The sequence below is a fragment of the Quercus lobata genome, chromosome 9 (assembly GCF_001633185.2).
Source record: "Quercus lobata isolate SW786 chromosome 9, ValleyOak3.0 Primary Assembly, whole genome shotgun sequence".
NCBI classification, from domain to species: Eukaryota; Viridiplantae; Streptophyta; class Magnoliopsida; order Fagales; family Fagaceae; genus Quercus; species Quercus lobata.
Window position 1 is genome coordinate 5910789 of NC_044912.1, and position 21561 is coordinate 5932349.

General features: G+C 35.5%; 2 protein-coding genes across 3 annotated transcripts; one reads left to right on the forward strand and one right to left on the reverse strand.

Annotated features, from left to right (window-relative positions):
* Positions 1-780: 780 nt before the first annotated feature.
* LOC115960759 (DNA-binding protein SMUBP-2) lies at positions 781-11771 on the reverse strand. Its single transcript, XM_031079749.1, has 7 exons — positions 10744-11771; positions 10353-10661; positions 9598-9881; positions 7632-8660; positions 6395-6563; positions 3816-3973; positions 781-1339 (listed from the first exon to the last, which is right to left on the reverse strand). Exons 1-7 carry the CDS (start codon positions 11489-11491, stop codon positions 1097-1099), a joined length of 2940 nt encoding a protein of 979 aa, XP_030935609.1. The 5' UTR covers positions 11492-11771; the 3' UTR covers positions 781-1096.
* A 393-nt stretch (positions 11772-12164) lies between these two features.
* LOC115960888 (uncharacterized metal-dependent hydrolase YabD) lies at positions 12165-20809 on the forward strand. 2 transcript variants are annotated; one of them, XM_031079888.1, is made up of 9 exons: positions 12165-12313; positions 13714-13907; positions 13976-14049; positions 14143-14224; positions 14804-14892; positions 15830-15949; positions 18966-19119; positions 19261-19479; positions 20546-20809. In XM_031079888.1, exons 2-9 carry the CDS (start codon positions 13782-13784, stop codon positions 20663-20665), a joined length of 984 nt encoding a protein of 327 aa, XP_030935748.1. In that variant the 5' UTR covers positions 12165-12313; positions 13714-13781; the 3' UTR covers positions 20666-20809. The 2 variants fall into 2 exon arrangements, with proteins under 2 accessions (XP_030935748.1, XP_030935749.1); XM_031079889.1 differs by having other exon boundaries at positions 12172-12313; positions 14804-14854; positions 15849-15949.
* Positions 20810-21561: the final 752 nt, after the last annotated feature.

Below are 21561 nucleotides of genomic sequence, written 5' to 3' on the forward strand. Positions count from 1 at the left end.
AATAAATAAATGGTTTATATGATAGAAACAATAATCCCCTCAATTTCTTTTTTCATTTAATTTCTAATGTAGAAGACTCTTGAATTCAACAAATTATATGCCCAGTTGTTCACTCTCTTTCAAGAAACGTAAAAGATATTGTACACTTTAATTAGCCAAAATAATTAAATAATTGTGAATTCATATTCTTAAATATATATATTCATAATAATTTTGGTTCTTTTTATTTTCTTCCTCTTAATGATATGTATAATATAAATGATCATAAGATGAGTGTTATATGGCCATAAAAAATAGTTATAAATTATTTCAAAATAAAAGTATAAAGTATCCGCACATTGCACGGGACATTGACTAGTTGAAATAATAGCATCACATAACTTACAATGTTTTGCTCTTTGTATTATTATTATTATTATCACGGATGACATGGTCATACATCAAATCTCCTATATTGAACTTCTCAATCATTTTCATTAAAAACTAAAAGGAATTTTTTGTAATATTATAATAGCAATGTCAGTGTAACTCATCACGATTCATAATACATGATTCTCTACAGTATACACTATCAATATTAAGAACAAAGCAACCCACAGACTACCAAAACTGAAGCATAAATTACAATCATGGCAAAAGCAGAAGCAAAAAAGTAGACAAAATCAATTGCAAAAATCATCGGCAAATATTAAAACTCATGGCAGAAGCAGCAGCAGCCATCAATTGGAGAACCTAGTACAACAGAACCACCACTCAAGGTAATCTGTTGGAGCCAGTACAAATTTCAGAGTAAAAAATTAATTTAAGACTCTAACCATTCTCTTCACTAATTTTTGATGCATTCAAATTTTATACAAGTTAGGAATTCTGAATGTGTGTTGTTTATATACAAATCTAATCGATGGATACAGGATACTTATGCAATTACTATAATGCTTTTGCTGTTGACCAAATAGAAGGCCTGCTGTACATGAATTTATGTGGAAGCAGATGCTGACAGGAAAAGAGAACAAGCATCTTCATAACAGTTGTGCTTCCAAATAATCATCAATTGAAGGAATAAGAAAAAATATGTAGTCGTTCCTCCTGTGCAGTGTTAACTAATGGAGGGCAGCATTGGATTCATGCCAAGCCCAGATCCCCCAAAACTATCAGGCTCTGCATGCTTCACCCTACCAAAATAGCGGATATGACGCAACAGCCTTGCCAGGAAGGGGTTGTGGCATATTGTTGAGCTATCACACACAACTGCCACATGTTTGCGTGCCCTAGTTATGGCAACATTCATTCGCCTACTGTCCCCAAGGAATCCAACAGCTCCTAAAGTGTTTGACCGCACCTAATACAGAACGGAAACAAGCATCATACATCATTAGGTAATACAAACATGAGTAGATGAAAATATTTCAATAGCCAAAGTTGGTCATAGATTTTGGTACTACTAAGATTCAATGCTTTTAAAAGATTGAAGTGATCATCACTAACTGCAAGTCATTTGAATGTAAAACCATCTATGCATCAGTTCATGAGAATTGTATTGAAAGGTGAGGTTATAAAGAGATTACACAATTACAAACCAGACCCAACTTAGGAGCATTGGTGAAACGTAGCATGCCTTTCACGTGGTATTAAGACACATTACATAAGATTAATGACGAGAAGACTGATCAAAGTAATCAGCTAAAGGCCCTTGGTTATCTAATGTATGCATCAATGATTCATTATCATCATAGTTTTCAAATTCCATTACACCCATGTATAATTTAAATAAAAATCTAACAATCAAGTGTAGATCAATTGAATTGCAATTACTGTCACCAAAATATTGCTAAATTATAAAGGGCATGACATAATGAGATGGATTGTGATTAAACATAGTGTATATGATGCTGCCAATGCCTATCCTCTTCTTATTTTAAAACATGCCAATTAAATATCATCGGAAACTATAAATGGTATAAAAATCAAATGAAACTAAAGTCACATGATACACTTTTTACATTATATCCTTTTGAAAAGTAAGACATTAGACATTATCATCATGAGAGACCTCACCAATCCATAAAGAGAGAACACCAATGACCAAAGATCTCTAGTAATTGAATGATATCATAATGGGAGATCAACTATCTTACTGTTTTAGAACAAACAAAACCAATCCACAGTTATTATATTGCTCTTAATAAGATTCCAACCATCAAAATATTCATAAGGTTGCAGTCCAAACAAACAAACAAAAATGAAAAAAAAAAAAAAAAAAAAAAAAAAAAAAAAAAAAAAAAAAAAAAAAAAAAAAGTAAAAAAGTGACTTTCAAGGTGCTGTAACCTGCCATACAATCAGAAGACTCACACAAGACCCTAATAAGAAGGGGCATCAACCGAACCATTTCACCTCAACCTAAAACACATTCTATCCCCTCCACTACCTGTACACTGGTGTTGATACAATATATAGGAAAGAGAAGCAGCTGGCTTTAGCTCCTAATCATGGATTGCTTCGAGTAACATAGGATTCTAATAAATTGAACCTACCCAAAGTATCCAAACACAGCTATAGATGAAGTCTTTATCCATAGCAATATGATACAAGTTACAGATCATTGTGAACAACCTATCCATACCATATATCATGTGGACCTGACTACCATCACAAATTGCAAATGCAATATTACTTGAAAACAGCACCCAACCACCGCTTTTCCCTTCCTATAAACCCAACTGTGAAAACATTTTGATAAGTATAAGCTGAATCCTTTGAGAAAATTGAATTCTATCTTACAGATGTTTGCCTCCCCATCCTTTATATAATTCAATTACACAATGCTCAAGCCTTAAAAACAAGAACCATGTGGTTTTATTGTCCTATCCAAAGTATCCAAATACAAAGCTATAGATGAGGCCTTATCCATATAGGAAGATGGGATACAAGTTAGAGATCTTTTTAAGCAACCTCTTCGCACCACGCTTATCCCTTTCTATAAACTCAACCATGAAAACCAGTTGATACAAGTAAGCCAGCCTTTTTAACAAGCAAAAAAAATACAAAAAACTTCTGTCCAGCAAATTGCCTCCGTCCTTTCTATAATTCAAGCCCCAAAACAAGATGCAAGTTGCAACTCAGGTATGTTAGGGGCAAGAACCCACCTTACAGCCCACTCCCCTAATCACTTGACCTTCTCAACCGATATATGATTAATTGTACCAACTTGTTATTTATACTCCTAACTCCTTCTATCCCTTTTTGTTGGTCATCTATTACATTCTGGAACATATCAAGATAATTTTCCTAACATACTCATTACTTTATTTGAAAAGTCAACACCCTTTTTTCATTAGCTTTAGCTTAAATTAAACAGGCAGTTTTAGAAATTTATAGTTTTACTTTGAAAAGACAATGTATTAAATGATGTTCCATAAAGTTGGATTTTACAAACAAGACCAACAAAAAGTGACATAGGGAGTATCTAGTGGCATTTTAATCTATTTTTAGTTTTTCCATGGGCGGGTTTCTTACAATTAAATGTTGATCTAAAAATTGCACAATGAGAAGATAAGTTGTTGGAGCACATACAATTGTTTTATTGTGCTTTGGAGTTATCTACCATTAAAATTCATTCCTCGATCTAAAACACCAGAAAACTGACTTGGCAATACAATCTATGTATATGATAAGTCAAAATATAAAATCAGGTTGAGCAGCATCTGTTCATAGAAGATACAGTATAAGGTTTCTGGAAGGTGCATCAAAATAATGTTCATTTGTTTAAACAATTTGGCAGATAAATGTGACTAAAGATCTAAAATAAGAACCATACCATTGATATAATTACTGCATCAGCTTCCCGGCCTTGAAAGCTATCAATGGTTGCCACCTCAATACCTGCAGCCCCCGGAAGCTCATCAAGTCTGTCCCTCAGGAGTTTTACCTGAGCTACATAAGGAGACTGAACAGCAATAGCTGCTGGGCTAACACCTGTAGAAATTATTTAAAATAAATATGAATGTCCTTGTTTACTCAAAAATTACATATGGGAGCCATAAAAACGATTCAACCAGTACAATGCTTGATTAGGTACACTTCACAAAACAAATACAGAGATCCACAACAGTATCAGCAGATCCAGGTGTTAGTTTAGCTAATAAGATAGGAACATAGGGCTATGAAAGGCATAAATTTGAAAAGAGGCAAAAACAGAAACAACTTGAAAGCTCCTTACAGATGTAAACTGCTACAAGTGCATGGTAGATGGATACTCAAACAGGATAGAAGATTTCTACAAAGAATGATGATCATGAGTTAAAGTACATTGGTTGTGTCATTTCAGACTAGTCAACCAGGTTACATGGTATCAAGTAGAGGTAATAGTGGTGTTGTTGGTTATAGTACTAGAGTTAACAATGAAAATTTATGTATTAAATCTTTTGTTTTCACACCATAGATCTATATGCACTTAATACCAGTGAGCTATATGTGTGTGTGTGTGTCTAAGTGAAAATTTTATTACCAAAAAAATGGAGAAGAGAATTACACAAAAAAGGATGTGTACAAAGCCCTTTCAAAGACTAGAACTCACAAAGAAAGAGAATAATTCAACAAAAGACATCGAAGGGACACCACCTATGGAATGCATCCAATCAAAGAAAGTCTGCAAAACACACTCTTTGATTACATAAGAAGGACACTCCAATCCAACAAAGACTCACTAGTTCCTCTCAAGCCATAAACTCCACATGACACATAAAAGCAAAGCTTGTCACAATTTAGCTGCTCTATGATGCTGAATATAACCTTGCCAACACTGCACCAATTCAAACACTAATTTAAGTATCACCCAAGTTAACTCAAAAAAAGTGAGGACACAGGACCAAATATCTGTTGCCATAGAGCAATGGAGAAGTACATGATCAATAGATTTCCTGCTACTTTTACACCTACAACACCAATCAACTATTAGTAAATACCTCTCACAAAGGATATCAATTGTCACGATTTTACCATGAGTTGCAGTCCACACAAAGAATGCCACCTTCCATGGGACCTTAGCCATCTAAATGCTCTTCCATGGAAACAAAAGGCACGTAGTACCTCTAAAGTTATTATTATACGATCTAACCTCAAACACTCCTTCTTTACTGGCATCCATAACCATAAGACTCGATCAGGACCAACAAGGAACGCAATTAGCATAAAGAATCTAAAAAAAAAAAAAAAATATCAACCGATTTCAACTCCCAATCTTGGCAAGGCCTGATGAATTGGAGATTCCAATGTTGACCCCCTTCCCCCTTTTCCCCTGTTCAAGTAGGTTATCAAGGGACAATGAGATTGAATCCTCCTTGTATACTGCCAAGGCAAACAGGTTTAGAACAAGTCCTTAACAGAGCCGTCCCCACACTGAATGGTTGTCTAGAACCAGACTTAAGATCCATCTCGTATCTCAAACCATAAGTATTTGGAGAAAGAATCCCATCCCCCATGTATACCCTTCCAATGGCTAACTACATGTGCACCCCCAAATCTGCTCCGTGGAGCAACCTTCCCATCCTTCACCATATTTTTCATAAATAAATCTCCTGCAAATATGGTACCGCTCTAGTCTGAATTTCCATAACCACTTCCCAATAAGTGATTGAATTAATGAACTGAGTTTTTTGATACTTAAACCTCCCCTTTGATGGGGGAGCAAACCACAATCCAATCCACCAAATAAAACTTTGGAATCACCAATACCTCCCCTTAGGAAACCATTCTGCAGTTTCTCCAACTTATGGGCCATATGAGTAGGCATTGTACCCAAAGAGATGAAATAGGTCGGAATGGAAGATAGCGTACTCTTGATCAAGGTCACCCTTACTCCTTTGGATAGGTAAAGCTTTTTCCATCTCACTGACCGTTCTCCCACCTTTTTCAAAGTAGGATTCCAGATATTGTTGGATGAGAGAGAGAGAGAGAGAGAGAGAGAGAGGAGTCCTCAGTCAAATTGAAATGTATACATGGATCATAATTAAGGTAAGGACTTGTAAATTCCAAAGCCATGAGCATCAAGGGTCACATTGAAATGGTGCAAATAATTGAGCAAATTTTGAACCTACCTTTTCAGCCTTAGTTTCATTTCTCTTTAAGCCATCAGATAAGAAGGTATGCATATAATATGTGCATTCCAAATGATAATTTGCAAAGTTTGAGTACTTCTCATATGAAAAGTAAAGCTTCAGTAAAATACTCTAGTATGAAATGCAACACTTCAGTAAAATATTCTCATATGAAATGCAAAGCTTCAGTAAAATATTCATCTTTAACAGGCATGGTTCATCATACAACTGAGTTTTAGGTTAACATAGAGAATAGAGTAATAATATATAGCACTTAATCCCAATTGACAAGAATATTTACCAGCATAAATCAAAGAAAATACATGTTGCACAACAATATCAGCTTCCCCTTCATTGTAAAATGAGCCTGTGCCAGCTGGATCTAAATGCTCTTCGCAACCAACTGACAAACTTCCATACGGCATTCTTGTATCAAGCAACAGCAGTGGACATTGAGTTATCCAGGTGGGCTGCATAAACGTATAGAAAATGTTAGTTATTCTAGGCACATTTAAAGTAAAAGATACAAGGATGATACTAAAACAGACAAGATAAAAACCTTCTATCAAAAATAACTATGGCAATGATGTAGTCAAAGGCTTTAAGAAGATAATGGTCCATATGGGATCATAATTGTGATCTAAAACATTACGTATATTATATATAAAAATTCCTACAAGATGAAAGCACTAGTATTTGTCCAGGACTCAAGGGATGGGAGACCAACCAAGAGTAACCACATATATCCCATTCCTGGACAAATCTAGTCTTGTTCAATTTTCAGTTATCCACAATTTAATATATCCCAAGAAGAACTAGGAGGTTCAAGCCACCAGGATTGTTTTGACCTGTATGAATTGCTTAAAACAGGCTAGTGTGAGGCTCAGTCTGGAATGTTGTGGGTTTAAGCCTGACTAGCCCAATAATCTACACTAATCAAGAGAGAAATCAGATATAGAAGCTACTTACTGGTTCAACCAGTTGGACAGATATGGGTTTGAAAATTTAATGTGTGATTCTTTATGTTGACTAACATGTCCTTTGTTATTAATTTCATTATAGGTGTCAAGTAATTGAAAAACCATTAGACTAATATAATTTGTTCACTGAAGATATTTCACAGTAATCAATAAAATTAACAGAAAAGGAGAAAGAAGTTGTGAAATCCAAAGGTTGCTAAAACATATAAATGAAAGGTGGATTCTCAAGGAAAAAACCAAAGTCTCTACCAGAGAAGCTATTGATAATACTTTCTTAACCTATGATTAATATTAAAGTGTACGTCATTTGAGAAACCAATATGTGCACCATAATAGATTAAAGAACATGAATTATGGCTTAACCTAAGTGCTGTGGCCTGTCTCTCAGTTCTGGGGTCAAAAACAACAACAAATAATGGCTAGTTGGAAGAAGCACAGAATAACCTTTTTTTCTTTTCTTTAAGATGCATTTCAATTTGCAGCTTATACCCCAGAAATCAAAAAACCTCCTAGAGTTATATAAAAATATAAGTAAAAGATTAGAGATGAATACGATACCATAACAAATGGAGAATCTACAAGAAGATGAGAAAAGACAGTCGAGGAGGACTTCAATGATCCACCATACATCTCTTTTGATGCCCAACTGGCAATTGCATCATTCATACGGTACTGTGTTGTTAACTTGGTGGTAAGAACTCCATCATGCAAAGTTGCAGCTCTCTCCAGTAGTGATACTCCAAGACCACCTTCTAAGGCTTTTCTTGATAGAATCACTGGAGCTAGCTGGCACTGGTCACCAGCAAGAATACAGCGCTTTCCCTGCAACACCGGGATCCAGCAAGATGGTTCAATTGCCTGGCCAGCTTCATCTATAACAACCAGGTCAAAGGTATCCAGCCTTCTAATCAATGGATCAGCTGCTCCAGTGTTGGTGGCAAGCACTACTTGAGCACTAGATAGTACTTCCTTCACAGTCTCCTTTTCCTTCTTCTTCACTGTCTTTCCCAATTGTTTTAAAAGCTGACGTATGCCAGCAGCTAAAGAATCATCCTTTAGACAATGTCTAAGGTCTTTTCTTAGATCTGACTTCTTTCTTTCAATCTCCATTACAAAATTGGAAAGCTTAGATTTCACAAGTTCACCCAAAGACTTTGATGCCACAGTTGAAGAAATGCGTGCTGGATTGCCAACCCGCACAATGTCCAATCCAATATTTGATAGTTTTTCAACCATGTTGTCAACAGCTGCATTTGTAGGTGCAGTTACAAACACCCTTTCACCTTGTTGAACAGCAAGTACTATAAGTTCTTTAAGCAAACCTGTCTTTCCAGTACCAGGTGGGCCTTGGATTATCAATAAAGGGCGCTTCTTATTCAAACCTAAGGCAATTGTTCTTTGCTGGGAATCATCAAAAGTTCCAGGCCTTGATTGTTCATCCAATCCTTCAGCCCAATCTACCAAATTATTCTCCTCCAGCCATGCAACATCTTTCTTGTCTCCAAATAGAGTAGCCACAACAGCAATGGAAGGATTTCTCTTCTGTAAACCATTCTTTTGAAGCAGCATCAAGGCTTCACAATTGCGCTACCAAAAAAAATAGTATAACAAAGGAGTAAATATTTAAGTAGACTGCACAAGCACCAAAGAAAATGGTAACCTAAGATCCCAAGGAAATTATCATTTCTTCCAGGTGGACGAAGAAGTTGATTTTTCACTTGTGAATACTGATGACCATCTGGACAATGTGTTTATGTAGATGGTATGGATGCAGCTGTCAAAGACCACTTGCTTTAGTATGCTTATGCCTTTATCTAATTCCACATAAATGATATACCCCCCAAGTCATGAAATGTTGGTTGATTTTTCTAATTGTTTCATTGGAAAGAGAGTTTTACCAAAAACCTGAGAGGAATCTTTTCATTCACTATTTCTAGGTTTGAGGTGACATTTTTAATATATTTAAACCCTAATTGTCACACACTCACACTTTAAAGTAATAATGCTACCCTAAGAAAACATTGTATAAAAAAAGGAGCCAATTATATGAAATTTCTGCACAATGATTTAAACTAACAAATTTTTTATGGGAAGAAAAATGAGTTTATTATTGCATATATTTCAAAAAAAAAAAGTTTAAATCATAATAGGCTTCATTTTCTCAGTTCCCATTTAAGCATTACCGATAGGTTCTAATGAAAAGATTATCTCAAGAATCCAAGCATAACAAGAAGCATAGCTTCACTGATCTTCAAGAGACAACTACTTCCCAGTTCAATAACATTCCCTTCACTGCTAAAAGTAGAGATTGGAAACTTTGCACAAGACTTTCAACACTGCCATCTAAAAGCAGTGAGAACTTTTAATTCAAAACTAGGTGAAATTTTTCGTGCTAACATATACCATTTCAGGCCAAATTTTTGTATTCCAACACAAATCGCTTTTGGGCTAGCTTTTAAGATTTATGCCATAAGCAACAATACACGAAAAGGATGAATTTATAAAAGAGCCATTAGTGAAGTACCTCATATGTGAGTGTATCCGCCAATCCATGGATACGATCAATGCGCACAGTCTTGCCAAACAGCTTCGAGAAGGTGGGATCACCATGACGAGACTCTAAAGCTACACTGATGCTACATCCATCCTCCCCAAGATTGTTGACAAACCCTTGCAAACAAGAAGTTGCACCTGCACCCCTGCTATCACATTCCCTCACACAAACCATGTCTCCAGGAGAGAGAGTAGTAGGTGGTAACCGGTGGTTCCCCTCAACCCTAAACAACACCAAATGCATTCCACCTAATCCTGTTTACAAAACCCAATTTCCATCCTTAGATAACAAACTCACAATCATAGACTAAAATTCAACACAATTACAAAAGGGTCATCGTTCATTACTGATAAATTACTGATTTTCTCAAAAGTTTAAGCTATAATACTCCATCTTCACATGTGGGCCTAAACTGTCTTATTAAGTGGGACTAACACTTAATAATTTACTGATTGTCCCAATTACAATAGACTCTTTATTCGTTACTGATAAATTACTAACTATTCCAAAAGCTTAAACTATTAGAAAATAGTGAATTTAATCATAGACTAAAATTCAACACAATTACAAAAGGGTCTTTATTCGTTACTGATAAATGACTGATTGTTCAAAAAGCTTAAGCTATTAGAAAATAGTGAATTTAATCACTTAATCTTACAATTAAGTATATACATAAATAACATATGTGTATGGAAGTGTGTCTATATGGAACTATAACAACAGACCTGTGGATGTGCTGACTGCACTCAAATTGCAGAGGGTATCACAGAGTTCTTGTTGAGCCTGGCCATGGGTAACCAAAAACTCGATTGGCTTCGAAGAATCCAAAGTATCATCCGGTGTAGGAACAGCATCCAATTCCTCCTGTGTGAACTCCAATTCAGAATCCCTTTCTATACGAAGTAGTTCCGACATTCGCCTCGTGAACTCATCAATCCTGCTCTGTATAGCCTTAACCTTCTCCATCTCCATCCCCAACACACCTTGAACACTCTTCACCTGCACTGTTTTCCTCGCTATCGCCTTATGCTGAGCTGCAAAAATCACACACAACATCTCAGCCAAAATTGAATCACAACAACAATTTAAAACGAGAAACTTTTTACTCCAAATCACCTGAATTGGCAAGCTCCTTGAGAAGCTTCCAGGACTCGGACTCACGCCAATTTTGCAGCAGCGATTTACGCTGCGACGCTTGGAGAACATCGCGAAGCTCTCTCTGGAAATGGTCGAATAGAGTTGGATAGTGAGTGCTAGCTTTCAAGCAAACGGCTTCGAGGCCAACAGGCATAGGGATTGCGTTGAGATAAGGCTGAGCTTGAATCACGAAAGTGAGTCCAGGCTCCATTCTTTGCCTCACCTCCATGAACTCTCCTTGAAGCTCCGCCAACGCGAAATCCGACGCCATGGCTTTCATTCCTTGGCCTATCCAATTCACTACGCTCTTACCAAGGTCCCTTCGCCCCAGCGGATCTCCATTCTGGTACAAACCACGCACGCTCTTCCCTTTCTGCGCAATTGCTCGCTGTTGCTGCGTTTGCTTAGCACTATTTTCTAACTCTAATGGTGCGGGTGATTCGAGGATTGTTTTGGATTTGGTCTTGGTTTTGGTTTTTTTGCGAGTGATGGTTCTTCTTTTTGTGGTACTTGGAGGCTCGCTAGTAGTGCTACCAGTGATGATGATTTCGGAACCGTAGTTTCGAATGAGCTGTTGGAACTGGTATTTCTTTGGTGTGTGAACGGATGCATTTTGATTCTGATTTGGACGGAAACGAACGGTGAAGAGTGGTAAGTATTTCTTTACAGGCAAAGTGGTTGTTGGTGTGGTGAAGGGCTCACACAAAAAGCATGACTTCACTTCCATTTTCAAAAAAGAAAAAAAATTCAGAACCAACTAACCCAGCCAGCACCTAAGAAAAAGGAGCGGCCAGGTTGGGTGGCCTAATACTGATACAACGACTATAACTGAAAATATGAGCCGCTTAATGATATTTGAATACAGAGAGAATGAGGGTCGTTATCGTGTACCATTGGGCATGGGGGGTCGTTGGAGATCCACAACGCGTGTTATGATTGGCTGAGTGTTGATTCTATGATTCAATGGCGCGGGTGCCCTCTGCGTGTGGTTGGCTGCTACCCCCAGTAACGTGTACTATTATTGTTCGTTCTGTCATCTTCTAATTTCTTTGCTTTTTTTGGGGATCAAAGCCAACTGTTTTTGTGGCTAACAAAAATCCATGGAGTACAAAACTTTCAGCATTGGTCCAACTCACAAGCTTGGAAGACGTGTTCCTCCCTGCGCCTTGGAATTATAGGTTTCTTTTCTTTTCTTTTTTTTCTTTATGGGTAATAGAAAAAAATAAAGCAAAAAAAGTGGGCTGGGCCCCAAGAAAATCTGAGAAGATAGATTCCGAACACACCTGTCAGATTTTGGGTTTGTTTAGCTGTTCAGAGTCAGACCTCGGCCCCGTTTTTTTTTGTTTTTTTTTTTTTTTTTTTGCTGTTCAGATTTTGGCTTCAGGACCCGCCTGACCTGAAGCCCCACGGTCGGTTCCAAAATCCAAATACCCAAGTCAGTCGGATGCGGGTCTAATTACTACAAAACTTGAAGTTTCATTCGACTGACGGTTTAAAAGTTTGAAAACCATAGTAACCGACCCGACTGAAACTACTGTATCATCTGCGGGTAAGTTTCTCTGTGATGCAATAGGCTTTTGTGTTTTGTCAAGTCAGTGGCCAGTAACTATTCACCACAAATTAACTATAAAAAAAGTTTTCATATAGCTATTCACCACAAAATTAACTATAAAAAAATTGTTTGAATCAATTTTAGGAGGACTAACGGCTACTGTTTATGATAAGTAGTCATATATTTCTAACTTTTCAATCATTTTTCATCAGTTTGTGGGTATGTGTACTGTTTACGGACCCACAAACTTCACTTTTTAACAAATTTTTCATTAAAAATGGGTCCTACAGTACTATTCACACATTTAAAAATTATTTTGCTACAGTATTTTTACTTTTCAGTTTCAGCAAAATAAGTTTTATCCAAACAGACCCTAATATTAATGACTCCCATATTCCTAGTCCACATCTCAGAATTTCTCTTTAAAATTCAAGCCGTAGCTTGACTCTTCTTTACCTCCATCACCATTGCCCACAAGTTTCACTTCTTATTTATCGACGAGTTTCGCTTTCTGTTTGTTACCATGGGTTGGGTCTCTCTTTATCTTCTCTCATTTTCTCCATTCCAAGCTCATAGATATTTGGTTTTTGCTACTTTTATGTTTGATTTCTCTCTCTTTCTCCATTTCAAGCTTTTCTTTGCTTGATTTTCCCTCTCTTTTTGTTCTTTTCCTTTAAACCGATAACTCAACAAATCCAACCCACCAAACCAAAGGACCGAGACAAACGGTTTCGACTGACCATTTGGTTAACAACAGGAGAGAAATCTATTAACTCGACTTAAGCGAGTTAAGTGATAGTTTGACCCCAAACCCGATTTGTGGATAACCCTATTTTGTATATGCAATCTCCCATCCCACACACATCGAATTACAAAAATAATCTCTTTAAGGATAACTTCAAGACGGCGACAAAAGGTTTTGAATTCAGAATTTCACAAGGCCTTAAAAACTGCTTAATCAATCCCTAGGTCCCTACAATCTAATTAGTCTTTTTTTTTTTAAAAAAAATACTATTTTAATTGTTAAATTTTATAATAAAAAAAATTTTACATTAAAAAGTTCTTTTTATTATTAAATTATTAAAAATCTCATTTTTTGTCTTAGAACAGTTGAAAATATTATACTTTTTGTGCTTAAACTTAATCAAAAATTTGTTTTATCTTTAAATTATTAAAAAAATAAAAAGTCTTTAGAGACCAAAAACAAGCTTTTAGTAAATTTAGGATCTAAATAGTATTCTTTAAAAATAAAATTAAAAAAAAGAACGGCCCGTGTGATGTGGCAGTGTTTGATATGCACGTGTCAGAACTCTTCTTCTTTTTTTAGAAACAACACGTGTCTGAACTCTGAGTGCTGAGAATACAAAAAAGAGTTTTTTTTTTTTTTTTTTTGATAGGAAAAAAGAGTGTACCTGGTGCCCAGAGTCAAAGAGAGAGAGAGAGAGAGAGTAGCGTAATTGGAAGGATGATGAAATTGTTCGATGCACACTGTCACCTTCAAGACCCAAGAATAATTAGCAAGGCACCAGAGCTGATTGCTACAGCTCTTGACACTGGTGTTGTTCGTTTTGCCGTTAATGGAGTCTCCGAGGTACCCTTTTTTCCTTCTTTCTTTCCTTAACTTTTCTAGCCATTTCTGAATGGTGATTGTGGTTGCAGAAAGATTGGCATTTGGTGAAGCAGATGGGTGAGAACTACCCTTCTGTAATTCCATGCTTTGGGCTTCATCCATGGTAAAAACTTCATCTCTTTATCATTTCAAAGCTAAAGCTCTTTTCTTTTTTTGACCCAAACGAAGAAAGTTGTTAATTTCTCTACTTTTGAAGGTTTGTTGCTGAGAGAACTCCCAACTGGTTCAACACATTGAAGGAATGCCTTGAGTCCACTCCCTCTGCTGCTGTTGGAGAGGTCCATTTTCTTAGTACATGTGAATTTGTTGTTTACTTGATTGATTATGTTGTGTTGTTGTCTTAGAGCATTTGCATTAATCAATGCAAAATAGAAAAAGATATCAATTTTACATATTCAACCCCCAAAATCACTCAAGCTAAAAATGTGTAAATTTGCAAAGTTGCTACGGAGTAAATTTACACCGGCAATATTCACTTAGCATATAGTTTTTCATTCTTTCTTTATGTATCCCAAGGCTGAAGGAAGAGAGTAGATGATGGTTATTGTGCGAGGAAAGAGTAACAATTAAAAAAAATAAAGAAAAATTGATATTTTAATGTAATGTAGCATAAAATAGATAATCTAATGTATTGTGTTTTGAAAAGTGAGTATATAAAATAGAAAAAGTAGGTTTAATGCTAAAATAGATGGAATTTTTTGCATGGGCTGAAGCGAATGCTCTTAACTTTTTGGTCAAAAAGGAGATACATTTATAGTAGTGAAGTATAATTTTCTTCATTAACCATTGTGGGTGTAAGTAAAAGTATCTAACTTTAAATATGTATTTGTTTTTTATTTTTTATTTTTTTCTTTCAGATTGGTTTGGATAAAGGTTCACATGGAAAACAGATTGATTTCACGGTTCAGGTTTTGCTATCCCAAAATTTTTGTTGCTTAATGATTTTGTAAGTTGTTTTCTCTTCATGGGTCCTGATGTTTGTTTCTGACCTCTTCACTTTGCCACATTCCATGAGTTGTGTTCATGTTAGGCATAATAGAACAAAAGGGCCAGTCTCAGTCCATTTATAATTGACAAATTAATCCAAATTTTTTTAGTGGAAGCCATGTTAGATTTATAGCTTATGTCAATTAAACGCGTGGAATGCAGATTTAGTTTTGTTTAGTCCGGTACTCTTTTTTGACTTGGTGTTATAGGGAACTCTCCATGTGTATTTGTTACAAGTCTCCTTCATGAAAAATTCACAAAAATGCTGTACATAGAGTGGTTTTTGAGATATGTTATTTGATGCCCATTGAATAATGTCTAATATCCTTTTCCCAGCAGACATTTTTTTTCTTTGTTATTGGCTCAAACTTGTATTAGTATTGGAAAAAATTGAACTTTTACTGTAATTCATGGTATTTATGTTTAGTGCTATAATTTTAATCAACAAAGGACAGAATTGCTTGTGGAAGTTCTTGAAATTATTTGCATTTAACCGTGCCCCTTTTGAAAATTCCCAAGTACACGTAAATATTAGTTTATTTTATGCCAAATGCCAATCTTTCTGTAACCACAAAATGATAAACAAAACAAAAGGGAAAGTACTTCCCCTTCTGGCCTTTCATTGACTTTTTGTTGTCTTTACAGATTAGTTATTACCATCCGTAGCTGTAAAAAGAATTGCAACAAGCATAAATATAACAGACTCGTGTTATTAGACATGCTCATTTATGTTGTGTTATACTGACAAGGAGATGTCTGCAGTTCCTTTTTTTTTTCAAACTCTGTTGTCTGACAGAAGCTATTGTTTCTTCTTTCTTTTATTTTTTTCCCCTTTTCCGTAACTGTTTAATGGATACACATTTGATTTTAGAGGTGCTTGTTGGACTGTATTATAGTCATAATTATTTATTCCAGATTGAAGTGTTCCGGCAACAACTTGAGCTTGCAAAAGAGTTGAAAAGGCCAGCATCCATTCATTGCGTTCGTGCATTTGGCGATCTTCTTCAGATAATGAAGTATGCTTCTTAATGTTATTTGTAATAATTTGAATTTTGTACTTAGAAATTATAGGGAGGATAACTGGAAAAGTAATATGGTGTTAACTAATGGCCTTAATGAGACTCTGCGGTCCTTGACGGCAGGGTCAGATCTCTAAAATACAAATAGAATATGCATTTTAGTTGCCTCGCAGTGATTTCTTGAATGGAAATGGGTGTTCATGCTGAGCTCTCTTATTTGTTTTTATTTGTGGTTTGGATATTGCATTTGCAAATTTGTATTTTCTAGGCATTTTCATTCAAATTTTTTATCTAGACATTGCCTTTCAATTTTTACTTTTATTTTTATTTTTTGTTCTCTGTACTTTTTCATCCTTTGTTTGTTGCCCCCATGCTTTATTGCTAATCTTCATATCGATTCTCCTTCATGTCTCTCCGGAAACTTAAAATATAGTTGTGAATCAAAAGAAGCTAAAATTCATGAGCTTTCATATCTCGCTTCTTTATGATGCTTACTTCTCCTATTTGTCTTCCAATGAGAGGATTGGAGCTTCAAGGGAAATAATATTTGTTTCTGATCTTCATATTGATTCTCCTTCATGTCTCTCTGAAAACTCAGTTTTTAGTTGTGAATCAAAAAAAGCTGAAATTCATGAGCTTTCATATCTCGCTTCTTTATGATGCTTACTTCTCCTATTTTTCTTCCAATGAGAGGATTGGAGCTTCAAGGGAAATAATATTTGTTTCTAATCTTCATATTGATTCTCCTTCATGCCTCTCTGAAAACTCAGTTTTTAGTTGTGAATAAAAAAAAAGCTGAAATTCATGAGCTTTCATATCTCACTTCTTTATGATGCATACTTATCCTTTTTGTCTTCTAGTGAGAGGATTGGACCTTTAAGTGAAACAATATATGTTTCTACTAATCCCCACCTTCTTAGCCAAGTTGATACAAAAATCCAAAGCTTTGCCAAGGCCTTGTTTTCCCTCATCTGTATTTTGTGCAAATATAGCAATGAGTTAACAGTCATCTTATCTTTTCTCGCTTCTTATGCTTGCATAACTTCAGATGAGGAAGGAATAGAAGAAATAACTGAACCATATTAGCTACAATTAGGCATATTTGCATGGAAAAAATCATGAAATATGTTATGGTGCCTTTGGATATTTTGCTTGATTTGGGAGATAAATTTCTTGCCTCCTTGTTTTAGTTATTTGCAGAATATCATGATGTGCTGCTATCTTACATTTTGATGTTTGCTCTCTAATATTTACACTACCTAATGCATACTCTTTCGTTATTCCCAATAAGATAGCTTGGTAACAAATCACTTCTTCCAAAGCGCGCCCTATTCTTTCCACCCGCAACAATTCAATCAATTCTCCGGGTGAAAAAACATTAGACATTCCCTCTTTTGAAACCAACACATTTGATGTTTCCCCTTGGCCATGAACCCCCTTTGTATTTTTGATTCACTCAACTATTCAACTACTAATTCATCAGCTAATATATTTCTGAAAAATCGAAAACTAAGTGATAGGGGTTTTGTGAAATCTTCTAAAATATTAATGGGTAAAAGGCTATCTGTTGCGGGTCGAAGACTCCTTGTCATTCCCCTTCTTCTTCGAACTCCGATTTGTATTATTCATAAAGAAATATCTGATCAACGATAGAACAAGATCCAATTTGCATCGTATCTAAGGGATTCCGAGATCCACATCTATAAATTGAAAGGTCCGAATGATCAAACATCTCAGAGATGGATAGAAAGGTAGGAATTTATCGAACGAACTGCACTCCTTCATATATGTTACTAAATTTATACCGTCCGCTATCACATATATGATTAGGTCAAGCCAAAACAAAATACTTTTTCTTGTTAGGTGGGATCCATTGGACATAGGTCCAAATTTTCAATTAAGGCATATATCTAGACTTTAGAGGGCTCTTTTATATATTTCTTGGACAGAGTCTTGTGCATTAGCTTTCCTCAAGTCCTCAAGTTTGGTATCCTTAATACTAGCATCACTCCCTGTTTTTCACCCTTTTTCTCAAATGTGTTATATTACGGTATGACTTTCAAAACTTGGATAACTAGTGTTTTTGTTATTTATTTTTGGACCTCAGTCTGAATTTGAATAGAAATGTCTTGTTATTTATTCTTAAACTCAACTATCAGTACTATGTTTAAAGAAACACTTTTAGAAAAATATAAAGACACTCTCAAAAACAAATTTAAAAAACTAAATAATAAGTTACAACTAGCTGTAGCCCAAATGGCACTCCACCCATGGTGGTGCTGAGAAGTCGTAGGTTCTATCTTCAGAGTGTACTTTACTAAAGAGAAGTGAAAAATCAAATTTTTTTTGCGTATAAAAGAAACTAAATATTAAGTTATATAAAAATAAACATTAACAAGCATCCTAGATTAAAAAGAAGCAAGCACCCAAAAAGTTATTGAATTTATTATATGGAAATGCCACATCTTCTATATGAATATTTTTTTCAAAATAATTTTTATCTATAGCATCCTCCTTGCTTGTATAATGCTTAATTCTTCTAAATAAAAGAGAGACATTTCTAACAGGCTAACAGTAAGTCATCTCTCAAACAAGTGTGTAAGTTCTACTTCTATATATATCAAATTTTCGTTCTTTCTTTCTTTATATATATATATATATATATATATATATATTATGTATCCTAATTAAACTTGATTCCTCATAAAATCGAGTTCAATCTGTTTATAATCAATTTTGGATCTGATCTTGACCTTGGGATTAATTGGTATTAGATCTGATTTAATTAGATCAAATTTAGACTTTAATCCAACCCATTGACAAGACTGCTTATTGATTCTTTATGGTCTATTGTTTCTTTTTGCATCTCTCCCATGATAATTTCAAAATCATATCATAACATATGCAGATAAAGTCTGGCTTCAAGCCGTTTATTTTTTGATCTATCTGTGGCTTGTACATCTCTACTTCTAACAAGTACTTGCTCTCTATCTATATATTGTTGTATCTTCAGATCTATGGGACCTTTTCCTGCTGGCTTTATTCTTCATTCGTACTTGGGCTCAGGTGAAATGGTACCAGAATTTGCCAAGCTTGGTGCTTACTTTTCATTCTCTGGATTTCTTATGTCCTTAGAAGCTCGGAAAGCAAAGAAAATGTTAAAGGCGGTTAGTTGATCTATTCTTTTTTTACCTATCAAAAGAAAAGCTATGGTTAACAAATATATCGTTGACTGCTATTACTATATGGCTTTGATTTTATTTTTTGGCAAATGCAGAAAATTTTAGTGATTCCAATTCCTTTTGTAGGTACCTTCTGAAAGGATTTTATTGGAGACAGATGCACCTGATGCACTACCAAAGTCAGAACTAGGTTCACTGTTTCTGATTGATGGAGATCCTTCCATCCCTGAAGAGCTCCAACGGCAAGGGGGAAAATTAAGCACTTCAAGTGATCTGACCCGTGATGAAAAAGATGCATCAACACTGCCAAAAGAGACATTTAATCATCCAGCAAACATTCAGAATGTGCGCGCCTCTTGCTTTCACACCCATTTTTTCCTATTAAATGCATTAGCTTATTTTGTATATCTGTCTTTATGCCATCTTTGACTGATTAATTACCTTTCCTTTGCAGTAGAGCAAATCAATTTTTAGTTTTTGGCATGCTCTTTTCCACCTTGACTCAGGTAGAACTAGGGTGAATGATAAATAAGGGTGTAAAAAGGCAGTTCAAAGAGACTAAGTGCCATATGAGAAAAAATTACAAAACTTTTTGACAATTAGTGGAATGGAGAGTCGCGTAGGTCTGGCCTGTTCCCAGAATTTGATGGGAAGATACATGCATATTAAAAGGGTAAAATAAAAATAAAAAGAACTTTTGAAATTAAAAACCAATACGTAGAGGGAAAGAGTGGAAAGCAATCTCTTGCTTTACTGTGGGATATAGGATAGATATGGTTTTTTTTTTTGGGGGGGGGGGGGGGGGGGGGGTTGTGCATAAAACTGCAAATTGCCTCTCTCTCTCTCTTAATGATTGATGATGAGGGCCCTTGAAATTACTGACGCTATAGCAAAAGGAAATTGGCCTAGCCATCCTCAACTAGTTGAGTGGTAAGAGCATTTTGGTTCTATGAAATCACTAGAAGTTATTTTGATATTAAATATATAGGGGATGGAGGGGAAGGATCATGGGTTCAATCTTATTTGGTTACAAGAGTAGTATTTACCTATAAAAATCATATATAATACCTAGTACATGCTTACCTGTTAAGTATTTTTGGAAGATATTAATATACTGTAGTCATACAAGACTTTGACAAGTGCTAAACATGGTTAAAGGTGAAGTTGAAATTAGATAACATTTTTGGGGTTCATGATACTACTTTGGGCAAGTAACAAGGGTTCTCCCACAATTCATGGTAATAGGAAATGCTCTCATTTCTTGTTAGGGTATTTAGAATATTTTTCATAATTCTACATTTGAGTACTGATCCTAGGCTATCTCTGTACTGTTTTTTCTGTAACGTATCCTCACAAAATAAATATTAGATCTCAAGGTTCAAATATTGTAATTCCTTACCTGCCTTTTCAGGTACTCAGTTATGTTGCATCTTTTCTTGATATGACCAAGGAAGAACTTGCAGAGATTAGTTACAAGAATGCAGTGCACCTGTTCTCTTATGATGGTTCAAAAGTACTCCAAGAAAATTAATTACAGTTTTTCATTATATACAAGTACCAGGAACAAAAATGTTTTTTCCTTTTAACTTATTTGTTATCTAAAAATGTAATATACATACCACCTCCTGGATTGTCATACAAAACTATTATTGCTTCAAAATCAAATTATATGCAATACTGCCGTGCATCTTTTATCTTTCAGCACTTTAATAGAACCCAAAGAATTATTTCTTTTTGAGAACACCCTATAAATCTTCTGATGTTTCTGGGACACGGTCACAAGGACAGGTCTGCCTGTCCCAGAAAGAGCATGCTTCGAGTGATTGGGTTTCTTTAGGGCTACTGTGAATTTGCAGGATGTTTTTGGTAATTTTAGTTCTGCATTGGCATTGAAATTGTTGATGCAAACAGCTGATGTGGATGACAGGTTTATCCTAGCCAGTGCTGTTTTTATATTAGCCATTTTAACGTTCATGTATGGTGTACTGGGAAGATAATGGGTCTGATTTTTTGTGAGTTGTCATTTGTACTTTGCAATTCTTAGTTCTTACTTCTTGCTCAAGTTAAGGTCAGCCAGAATTTTTTGTACATATCCTGGTGGTTAGTGCTGTGGATATGCAAATGCTTTCCTTCCAATAAATTGTTGTAGAACTGGACAACAACTCCAAAGTATTTGAACAGAGACACTGACTGAGTGCGGTTAAGGTTGTTCTGGTGCTATCTGGTCCCATGCGCAGTTAAGGCTGGGTCTGGACTCCGGATTTTTATGACTGAGACTTGGTCCCATGCATCACTATGGTGTTAGTATGTATTAGCATTAGCAACCACGCTACAGACATAACAAATTTCATAACTTTTTTCTTTACACCAATCATATTAGTCACCTCAACAATTGTAAAAATAAAAAATGTTGTGAACTTGGTTTTC

Bases quoted from the DNA above. Each gene is read 5' to 3' on its own strand.
- LOC115960759 (XM_031079749.1), bottom strand. From the start codon at position 11,491: ATGGAAGTGAAGTCATGCTTTTTGTGTGAGCCCTTCACCACACCAACA. The intron at 10,662-10,743 runs GTGATTTGGAGT...TGATTTTTGCAG, and splicing joins CAAGGAGCTTGCCAATTCAG to CTCAGCATAAGGCGATAGCG. The intron at 6,564-7,631 runs GTATCGTATTCA...ACGTTTATGCAG, and splicing joins TAGATTCTCCATTTGTTATG to CCCACCTGGATAACTCAATG.
- LOC115960888 (XM_031079888.1), top strand. From the start codon at position 13,782: ATGATGAAATTGTTCGATGCACACTGTCACCTTCAAGACCCAAGAATA. The intron at 14,050-14,142 runs GTAAAAACTTCA...CTACTTTTGAAG, and splicing joins TGCTTTGGGCTTCATCCATG to GTTTGTTGCTGAGAGAACTC. The intron at 14,225-14,803 runs GTCCATTTTCTT...TTTTTCTTTCAG, and splicing joins CCTCTGCTGCTGTTGGAGAG to ATTGGTTTGGATAAAGGTTC.